The following is an 11,450-nucleotide window of genomic DNA, read 5'->3' as shown; positions in this document are numbered from 1 at the left end:
GCTATCCAGTTCAAAACATTAGTGCTCACCTACCATGCTGTGAATGGATCGGGTCCTGTCTACATACAGGACATGGTCAAACCCTACATCCCGACCTGCACTCTCCGCTCTGCATCTGCCAAACTGATTGTTCCTCCCTCACTGAGAGCAAAACACTCGACTAGATCACGACTCTTTGCTGTCCCCGCTCCGAAATGGTGGAACAAGCTTTCTGATGACATCAGGACCGCAGAGAGTCCTCACATCTTCCGTCGCAAACTAAAGACACACCTCTTCAGATTGTACCTCGACTAAAAGACTAACAAATTGTAGCACATGAAATTGTTCTTGTAGTGGCTCTTATCTATAGCAATTGTTGTAAATAGGCTTATTTAATGAAATTGCACGTTGTTTCTTGTTCTTGAGTTTGTATCCTTATGGTTGAAATGCACTTATTGTAAGTCGCTTTGGATAAAAGAGTCAGCTAAATGACATGTAATGGTATTTTTATTCATGTAAAATACTCTATTCCTCTTTCCACCTCGCCGTACATTATTGTTAAGAGAATATCTTTGAGGAGTATAAGACTGTTGTTTAGACAAACTAAAACATTTCAAGACACCACACTAAGTGGAAAAACAATATTCTTGTTTTTTTTACTTATTTAGGACACAGAACATCCATAAAAATAATTGGCCGTTTCAGGCAAAGAGCTGTAGCAGCAAATAAGGTTTTTCCCAAAAAGTTTTAAAGTCTCAAAACACTTTTCCAACCAAGTACACAAATAAGTTGAATTCAGCTCAAATAAAGTCCCGAATGTTTGTTTCTTGATTGATTCTTGTTTATTCATACATTCTGTTTCATGAACAAGATTTCTGGATGTAGTACCTCTCCCTATATCATTATTACATTGATCAAATCCTACAAGTTGAATACAGTTTGGATGCTTAAAACAATTTTAGTAACTATTAAGATAAACTTTGTGCTTAACCTTGCGTTCTAGATAAGGATCCAGATCTTGTAGGTTAGGGTTTCGTTCACAGATCATTTCCCAGTCTTTCAATTTCATCAATGACGAAGTCCATGTCTTTCTGGGAAAGCACTGGAGAGAAAACAACCAGGCGGAAAAAGTTGACCTTGTTTCCCAAAGGTTGGTAGCCCACCATCATAGTGCCTTGCTTCATCATGCGCTCCTTGATGACTGGAGCTACCTTTTATCAAGAAAAACGCATACACACACTTAACAGCGTTTAACAAGTAGAAAGCATGCAGATTACAAATGCATACGAATATGAGTGTGTGCGGCTGCAAATCCAAATTGCTTAGGTCCACAGCTGTAAAACAATACTTACTTTAGCCAGCCTGTCCTGGTAATCTGCATTTCCTTCCTTCCCTCTCAAACTTGGTGGTATGTACCAGAAGCAGATATTCACAAAGTCCGGCTGTCAATGGAGACAAACAAACACAGGTGCTTGACATTTCAAGGACAAAACAACTTTCTCTTTCAGTATTGTTGAGATATTTGCGTACCTCTTGCAAAAGACAAAACCCCTCTCTTTTCTTGATTTGGTCCACCAGATATCTGCAGGAGATAAGTTATAATGCTTTTTCAGTTTCAAGATGAGGAAAATGGGTTATTAGATGTTTAAAAAAGTGTAGAAGTATCTTAACCTACACTGCAACATAAACCCAATTTATCCTTATTTGTAAGTGTTATATGAAGTAAATTACAACTCTTTGAAAAATCTTTTTTAAAAAGGTACATGCAAGCTTATGCCTCGTATGGGTGACATTGGTTTGAGTTTATGGGCTCGTGTTGTGCTACAGCTGCATGCCTACCCTGCATGGCTAAAAGCTTTGTCCACGCGATCAGCAAAGCCATTGGAGCCGACAGCTTTCCACATCAACCAGAATTTCAGGCAGTCAACCTTGCGGCTGCACTGCACCGACTTATCTCCAACATCAAACTTCACATCATAGAATTTATCTTGCTGGAAGAGGTATGTGGCGTTGGCACTGTGGCAATTCCTCAGCAAGTTCTGAGGACAAGCAGAATGATTGATTATCAGAGATTTTTTTTTTTAAACATAGACCTTTATTTTGAGTGTCAGATAATGCTGGCGCCTCGAACCATGGTATCCTGTAGTAGTAGGGCAGAACACTGGAGGCCGGTGGCCAGCATCTTGTGTGGATTCCAGGCTACTGAATTTGCTCTGATCACAGACACATACCCAACTGTCTAGGTCTTATCATGTACAGGCAAAATGTTGCCTTCCTCATTATGGAACAATCATTTGTCATGCATATACCTGTTAACCCCTTTCATCAGATGTGCGTGTTGCTTGGAAAAGAGCACGCTCCCTCCCCAGGCCGCCTGAAACAAACAACAAAACAGGACTCTGTGTGTTCATAAACACACATATGAACATATTCATCTTTGAGTGGATGACTCACGTCCACGTGCATCCAGAGCTTGTGCTTCTCACAGACATCCGCTATGAGGTCCAGTGGGTCAAACGCACCTCGCACCGTGGTTCCACATGTGCAGCTTACCAGGAATGGCACTGCACCCTGGGAGACAAGACGATCATGAACAAACCGTTCATGCACTGCTTTCTTTCTGAGTCTTATGCGACAACTGGATGATCACATCCAACACAAGTGGCCGTGAAACACGTCATTAGTTACTAAACTTCAGTGAATTTACCTGAGATTTTGCAAGTTTTATCTTTTCATCCAGGTCGACTGGATCCATACGGCCTCTGAAGTGAACATGGAGAAGTCAGTATTTTGACAGTAAATAATCACAAGATTCAGAATGAAGAGGGCTGCTAGTAACAATTATCATTGAGCATAGATTTATGAATAACCATCATGGATTAGGGAGCGTTTATATTGCTTACAGCTCAAAACATGTTGTTTCGCTGAGCCAGCGGCTTGCAGATTATGGTACAAGCAGTAAAAGAAACAGGCGCTAGCTGGTTGCCGTCAACATGGCTGTTAATAACGATGGGCTGAGAAATGTACATGCAGGTTGAAATTCAACTTTGTGGATAGGAGATGGAAATTGGAGGTGCAATATATATTATTATGCATCAATGGTTGGGCTTTCAAATTATGGACTTGTAAATATCAAGTGAAGATTCACAAATATATCGTCTGTATATTTAAAAATAGCTAAGAGTTTTTTGTTGCTATATTGCCGTTTAAAACACTTTATTATAGTAGATCAATGGATAGATTTTTATTTTTAAATGTATCTTTTAAAAAAACACATTACCCATCATCCACTTTGACGAAGATGACATTGTCCGTCCCAATTCCAAGAAAGGCAGCCGCTTTCTTCACAGAGTAATGGCTCTAAAAAAAAAAAGAAACATTTTTTGATGATGTTCCTCGCTCCTCACACTTGAGACCTGGAAATGCCTAAACTACATCTTGATGAGAGGAGGCTTGGTGGCAGGAGGTACAGTATGAAAGGAGTGGAAAATAATCAAGGCTGTACAAACTGAGGAATTAGAAAGTCCTATAAACTACAGTGCGGTCATCAATAAACATCCGACACGTCGGCAACCCCACAGACACGGTGTGATGACCGTTCCTCACCTCTGAAGATGTAAAGACATTTAATCTTGGGAGACCAAACAGCCCCTGGCGTTTGACGTCTGGTAACAGTTGGTAACGTGCGAGGTTCATGGCGTACATATTGGAGACAGAACCCCCTGGACAGAAAATACCGTCACCTTCTGTCCAGCCAACCAGCTGCCGCATTCCTCTCAGAACCTCATTCTCCATCAGCACAAACACTGGGGCCACCTCATAGGTGTAGCTGCCATTGACACAGAAATGGTATGTTTTATTATATACTACTGCATTATATATTCTGCATTATATAATCACAAGCAAACACACACACACACCTGAAGCAGGAAGTAATTTAGTACATTTCCTCAAGCATTACATTTATTCCTGTGAATCCAAGGAATCGGTGTCTGTCTGCAGGCCCTTTGGATGTCATGAGTACTATCTGAGGGTGCATATGTCGTTTTTATTTGGTCAGAGTTGTTGAGCTTGGGGGGGGGGGGGTTCTCCTGGTTCTGTGACAGGTTATTGTTGCATTTAATTGTTCCTTCAAAGTCTAGTACAGTGAATGTACTGTATGGCATAGTTTGTCTAACATTTAACAGACTTTTTCATCCACAACAATGATGAGCTTAAACACTTTAGTTGTACATCGCGTTGATTCTTACAGGTTAGTGTTGAGAGCCTCAGTGAGGAATCGGCCAGCAAGCGCATGATAGTCCACTCCTGCAAACAGCTGATTAAAGAAACGTGGGTGACCTGAAGAGAAACACAGCAATCTTATCATGAAGGTCATAATGCGATACATTGATAAGTGACTGTCGATCTGCAGTACAAAGTGTCTACGGCTACACCCACACACCTACGTTGAGTACCTATGTTTTCATAAGCGTCCACATTACGCCGGCGTTTGAGCACCGAAGACGGATCAGTTTGTAACGCAGGGATTAATCTTTTGAGGGGACGTCTCAGAAACGGGATACATTTAGAAATGATCACGTCGGCCCACTCCCAATCTCCACCCTAAACCCTGAACCCTCAGGGACTAAACGGAAGACACCTGGTAAGTGGTTGAGTGTGACAGTCTGTGAGGGCTTTTAGTTGTGTAAATGTCAATGGGACACTTTTGCAGCCACACGTCAGCTCACCCAGACGACATAAAAAAAATGATGATTTACATTTCAGGGTATTTATTCAATACTGTTTACTCTGTGTGATTTGAACATCTTTCACACTCTTTCCTCACAAAATGTTTGTCTAAATTAGGTTTTATGAATAGACGAATATTGTCTGATATCATGTGTTTTTTCCTTTCGTCATCTCCGGAAAGGGTTCATAAAGGGCTAAAAATGTCTGCCTGAAAAGCACTCAAACACTCAACTATTTGTCAATGGGACCTAAACTAATCCCTGTCGGAGTCAGCGGGAGCGTGCCTCAAAGTCCATGAGTTCATAAGGCTGCGGATCGGGAGTGGGCGGTCCACATCCACGTTCCCTACTTGATTGGTTCTTAGCGGTCATGACGTGTACGTCCCTGATTGGTCACAATCCTATCGCATGATTGCGTCGAGGAAGAAAAAAAGTAGCCAGGATTAGCTACTAGTGATTCATTTCAACATGGATAACGCATGTGAAGCGTTATTTGTTTTGCTGTCTACACTAGCGGCTGTTGTGTAGTTGAACTCAGCATTTTACTCATTATATAATCGACGAGTTTACCAATACACAGCACATACAAATACATATAGTACATCATCTTCTTCTGGTGTACACCGTAAAACACAACGGGGGGGTATTGTGGATGCAGCCTTACTTGTCTTGATGCTGTACTTAGCAACATCTTTAACCCTCTGCAGGAGCCGTTCTTGTGGCTCCCCCGTTGCCCTCAGCTCCAGATCCAGCAGCAGAGAGAGCTCCTCCGGCTCTTTCCACTCACACACCTGCCAGAAGAACCCAGGAGTTATGCATTCTGCTGAGTACTCCCTGTAAACCGCACACCGATGTGATTTTAGACACCACGAAACCTTTTGCTTGATGTCTGTTCCCTTGCAGAGCACCTCCTCCATAATAATTTTAAAGGCATCGTTCAAGAAGAGTTGGCCCTCTGCGTGGTCAACAAGAGGTTCATTCAGGTCCCGGAGAATGCGAGATTCCTGTCCTTCAACTGTTGTAGAGTTAGATAGTAGAGTTAAACGCATGAACAAACACTTATAATCAAAAGTTATAATCAAAAATAGACAACTGAAGCACACGGTACTTACATGAGTCTGGGAACATGTTTGCCATCTTGTCACCCGAAGTGCTGTGCAGAGAAAGCTTAGGATGGTTGAGTTTTTGTAGTAGGGGGAAGGAGTTGACCTTAGACCCCAATGAGGTGGAAAAAAAGAGGAGGAGGAATGTAATCGAGGAACAAAGTCACTGAGTTGCTATCCCAAGACAGACCTGAGTTTAAATCAATAATTTTAATTTGGGTGCATTTAAAAGGCCCATATTTTACATTTGGCACATGACACCTGAACTCTTTGTCTGACTTCTAAACATGTGCACCATTCACAGAAAGCTGCATATCCCATTACACACTTAGGCCTGTGAAACGCAATGACACCGGACACAACACTATCTTCAGCGGTCTTTATTTTTAGACTCTGCTGCGTCCATACCAAAAGCGAAGCGAATTAATTGCACGACTAGATTCCACGCAAAGTGCACGCTGCTGGTCCGCCTGAAGCAGCGCTGGAAGCGGCGGTCATCCGGGCGCACTTCCATGGAGTCGCCGCTGACATTGTGCGGCGACGGATGATGTCATGAACCCAAACACAAGGCCGTTTGCGGATCCGACGTGTTGTGTAATTCACACAACAAATAAAAAAGGGCCGAAATAGTGGTTATTTATTTCCAGCAGAAATGATTATAACGGCGGGGGACAAGTAACGGGGATAAGCCACGCCCCCTTCCAGGAGAGAATGAAGGCGAATTAACTACAACTTTTAGTGTGAACGCAGCGAGTATTAAAGTAATTTGCGTGTGTTCAATGTTCAATTTTATGATTTGATTGTGCATTCAAGAAAAGTACGTGCACATTCACTTACTTCACAAATACTTAAAATATTTCACAAAGTAACGGTTCGATAAGTTTAGAAAACTTATTAAGTGCATACTGTCAGTAAACAATCAACTTCAGTGGCAACTCTCCTGCCAATGCGAAAAAGAACAGAAAACAGTCAACTCTTGAATTAAAACCACGAAAGATGACCGAATGCATTCAGATAGGATCTCAAAATGTCGAACGTCATCAGCCCTGAACGCTCTGCACACGATACCATCTACAAACATCGGACCAACCAAACAACACCGGCACGTTCAGCGTCAAACTAATGACTTTTCGACTTTTCTACATACATTTAAATGTACATCTTTAAATATTATTGTATAGAATTGACATTCCTAATGTACATACTCACGGAAAACTACAGCTCCACAGGTCAGTCACGTGAAAAGAAGGAACGTCCCTTCCGGTTTCCATCTTCGCACTACGCGAGCTGTCTCAGGAGCACAGCGCCCTTCAGAGGCTTTAGTGGTAGACATTATTTATCCCACCAGCTACGCATACATCAAATGGTCCGTTAAAAAAAGAAAGGAATGGGATTCATCCTCCTCTTCGAATGCACTAGTGAATAATCTTAAAAAGAAGTGCACTGCTCAGTGGTTTCCTTGAAGGAGACGAATCAGCAGTGACACTAACAGAGAATAAAATAACTTATTTTCAAAACAAAGTGATAATACTAATAATGGAACTGTCAAGCTCTATCCTAGTCATTAACGTATGAACAATCAGGACGACGACCTACATACTCTATACATGAGGAACCTTGAGCTAACCTGTGAATTGAGACGGACACTCAAGGTGAAGTTCTGCACGGTGCTTTGAAGGGGAATAGTTTTGAATGTAGTGTGACCCACTTTTCTCGCAGATCTGTTCTTGAAATTTGTGTTCCAAAGACAACACATTATTTTTAACATGGGAAACTACCTGAATCACATAACAAGATTACTGAAACGACTGAACAGGCGTCGGCCAACTTGTAGACAGTGTGTTTATTTGCACACCTTTAAGAAAGCGAAGCATTGGGAAGGTTTCCTGCAGTGCCGGTCGCTTCAGCAGTTCCAGCAGATCCCGTGCTGCTCCAGGACCCCTCTGGATGATATGATCCAGCCGCTATCAGACCGCAAAAAGAAAGTGTGCATCTGCACTTAGAATACCAGCTTCGCCTTCTGGCTTCTAATGATAAATGATTTTAATGCAAGCGCAGATCAAATAGGAATTTACTGTCAAACCTAATCAATTGAACGTCAATCAATCTGTTCAACAGAACCGTTATCTTTAGTCCTCAAGTCAGTTAGGTATTTAGGTTCCCACAATGAGATCGTGGTGTACCACTTTAAGCAATGGAACCTTAACCTCAGTGATGTGAATGATGACAGGTCACCTTCATTGTATCTAGGGTAGCAAAGGGGCACAGGGTTTCCTGTAAATTTCCAGAAAGTTTCCATGGGAAGTTAAGCTGTGGAATATGGGAAATTTGGACCTTTTTATAGCAAAAGTTATAGTAGTTGGAAACTTTTTCTTTTATACATCATTTTGTATAATATTATTCAGATGCAAGATCCAATGCAAGACAAGAAGAGAGAAAGGAAATGGGGAGATCAAGCAACAATAAAAAACATAAATAAACAAGATACAGAGTTCACCCATTTATATATGTACATGTATTTGTGTTGCCCGGTAGAATAACTACATGTTAGAGATTCCCACACCTCCTCCTTCTTTGATTTTCTGTGGTTTATCTATTTTCACATTTTTTCCCCGCCAGATGAATTGTGTGAAGATTTTATCTAAGTCAATAAAGAAGCTGTTCGGAATTGAGTTTGGCAGCATCTGCCTTGGCAGTATATTCATTTTGAAATGAATTATTTTAATGCAAGGGCAGATTAAATAGGAATTTACTGTAAAACCAAATCAATTGAATCTATTCAACAGAAGCATTATCTTTATCCCTCAAGTCAGTTAGGTATTCAGGTTCCCACAATGTGAGCATGGTGTAATTCTTGGAAGCAATGGAACCTTGACCTCAGTGATGTGAATGATGACAGGTTATCTTTATTGTATCTACAGCATTTTGTTGCCCAATAATGAATATCAACCCTTGTTGTTGTTAAATATTACATATTGTTTGCAGTGGAAAATTTTCATAGGGCCATCAAATCGATTTCAGCAAAAATCCCAAGTTGATTTAATGTAAAACAATGCAAGGTATTTCAATATTGTTTTGCAGTTAAATATTTAATATTCAACCCAACATCTTTGTCACCCGCACAGGCAATTCAGTTTAATATAATACAGTATATATCCAATAATATTCTGTGTGATATAATATGTATTTTATATATGTCAGTTGTGTTGTCTGCCCGATTGGCAATATAATCCATGCTCTTTACTTTTTCCTAAATGTCCTTCGCCTGTCCATACCAGCCTTGAAGAGAACACGCAAATTACAGTGCGGTCACACAATAAACATCTGACACGTCACCAACTCCACAGACACTGTGTGATACCTGTTCCTCACCTCTGAAGATGTAAAGGCGTTTAATCTTCGGAGACCAAACATCCCCTAGCGTTTGACGTCTGGTAAAAGGTTCACGGCGTACATATTGGAGATATTAAAATACCGTCATCTTCTGACCAGCCAACCAGCTGCCGCATTGCTCTCAGAACCTCAGTCTCCATGAGCACAAACACTTGGGGCCACCTCATAGGTGAAGCTGCCATTGACACAGAAATAGAGTCAATAGTTTTATTTCACACGGCATTATTTGTTACTATTGCATTTATTTTGCATGTTACAACCACAAGCAAACAGACATCAGAAGCAGAGAGTAATTTAGTACATTTCCTCAAGCATTGTACTTAGTCCTATGAATCCAAGGAATCTGTGTCTGCAGGCCCTTTGAATATCTTGAGTACTGTGGATCCAACCTTTTTTTACTTACTGGCTCCTGTCAGAAAACTGTTTGGGTTGCACGAGTACTCTCATGTGGCCTTTCGAAGTGTATAATGGGGTAGCAACATTTCAGGGACTAATGCAGGTAACGATGAGTGACTTGGTTCTGAAAATCATGCTTGTATTTGGATGATATCTTGGTGTATTCACAATCTGTTGAAGACCATCACGGAAGGGGAAGGGGGGGTTCTACAGACGCTGAAGGAGACAGGGCTCAAAGTCAAGGTAGAGAAGTGTCACGTATGTTTCCTTGTCACCAGATATCAGCCGAGGGCATTAGGACCAACCCAGAGAAGATAGCTGAAGTGCAACTGTGGAAAGTTCCCAACATCGTAAAGGACTTAAGATCACTCTTGGGCTTCTGTAGTTTTTATGGCAGGGTCATAAAGGGGTTCTCTAATTTGACAGGCCCACTACACAACGTGGTTGATGCATGCCTCAGAAACAACAGTTCATCCAGGTCTAAACAGCTGTTTGGAAGTTTATGAAGTGCAGTGTCAGGAAGCTTTTGAGCTGTTGAAAGAGAATCTCACCAGTCCCCCTTTGTTAGGTTACACAGATTTCTCTCTTCCCTTCACTTGTTGAGACAGATCCCAGTAGTTTGGGATTAGGTACAATAACTACAGTAGTATGAAACTTGCAACTGTTTGCCCTTAAGTGGGCGATGATCGGTGTTCATGTGGGTGAATGTCACCAGCTCCTGTTACCCAACTGTTTGAGAGAACCAGTCCTTGAGAGTGTGCATGATCAGATGGGGCATCAAGGAGTGAAAAGAACACAAAGTCTTCTGAGAGGGAGGTGTTTCTGAGTGGGAATGTATGAAAAGGTCGAACAATGGGTCAAAAAATGTCAGGGATGTGTCCTTACCAAGATGCCTCAGCTCAGGAAACAACAACACACCTCATCATCGGCATGGATCGGCATTTTGAGACCATCGTGAATATTATGTATTCTGTTATCTTTCATTCATGGTTTGGCTTTCAGAGTTAACTGTGTGGTATTGTTTGTTTTCTTTACCAGTGAACCCATTTGTGTACTGACAATATGCACTTAGTTGATTTCTAATACTGCTCTCTCCTTGAAAGTATTCAAGAAATAAAGACCCCTCATTAAATAAAGCGTTGTGTCCGGTGTCATTAAATCTCCCCCGCCCGCATACAAGTGAATGCTCTAATAAAGTTTTTTTTCCACAAAAGCTCAAATTAAGTGTCCTCTTCCTCACATCCGAGGGTGCAGATATTTCTCTTATTTGTTTAGACCTGTTGATAGTTTCAGCACCCATATTTAAAATTAAGCCAAGTGGACCAATGATTATCCTGAGTATTCAAGTTAAGACTGAAAGAGAGACATTTGTTATTTAGATTCTAATGTGATCCTGGATAGTTTAATGAATTATTGTGCATTTTATTGTTATGATATATTTTGTGAGTACATTATGAATCTGCAATTTTACCAGTAACATTTTTCTGTCAGGTAAATGTAGCCCTTCCTCCAAAGCCTAGTTGCATTATCTTCTGTATGGCATTGTTTGTATAACAACAACTTTTCCATCCACAATAATGATGAGTTGATATTCTTTAGTTGTACATCGCGTTGTTTCTTACAGGTTAGTGTTGAGAGCCTCAGTGAGGAATCGGCCAGCAAGCGCATGATAGTCCACTCCTGCAAACTGATTAAAGAAACATGGGTGACTTAAAAGAAACCAGAGCAATCTTATCATGAAAGTCATAATGTGATATATTGATAAGTTACTGTCGCGCAAGGTCTAAGGGTACACTCGCACAACTACATTTTCTTTTAAAACGCATGTTTTTCTACATTTTAAGTTATC

General features: G+C 41.0%; 1 protein-coding gene across 2 annotated transcripts; it reads right to left on the bottom strand.

The window, feature by feature from the left end:
* Nucleotides 1–798: 798 nt before the first annotated feature.
* Nucleotides 799–7,135, bottom strand: LOC120829444 (cysteine sulfinic acid decarboxylase). 2 transcript variants are annotated; one of them, XM_040193538.2, is made up of 15 exons: nt 7,022–7,135; nt 5,822–5,918; nt 5,585–5,724; nt 5,374–5,500; nt 4,230–4,320; nt 3,586–3,808; nt 3,260–3,339; nt 2,687–2,741; nt 2,434–2,550; nt 2,289–2,353; nt 2,111–2,192; nt 1,819–2,018; nt 1,510–1,561; nt 1,332–1,421; nt 799–1,190 (listed from the first exon to the last, which is right to left on the bottom strand). In XM_040193538.2, exons 2-15 carry the CDS (start codon nt 5,844–5,846, stop codon nt 1,017–1,019), a joined length of 1,521 nt encoding a protein of 506 aa, XP_040049472.2. In that variant the 5' UTR covers nt 5,847–5,918; nt 7,022–7,135; the 3' UTR covers nt 799–1,016. The 2 variants fall into 2 exon arrangements, with proteins under 2 accessions (XP_040049472.2, XP_040049473.2); XM_040193539.2 differs by having other exon boundaries at nt 7,018–7,093.
* Between the last annotated feature and the right edge of the window lie 4,315 nt (nt 7,136–11,450).

This window comes from Gasterosteus aculeatus, chromosome 2, assembly GCF_964276395.1.
Source record: "Gasterosteus aculeatus chromosome 2, fGasAcu3.hap1.1, whole genome shotgun sequence".
Classification (NCBI taxonomy): Eukaryota; Metazoa; Chordata; class Actinopteri; order Perciformes; family Gasterosteidae; genus Gasterosteus; species Gasterosteus aculeatus.
Note: the sequence above shows the minus strand (reverse complement) of the source record. Positions and strands in the feature narration are given on the sequence as shown.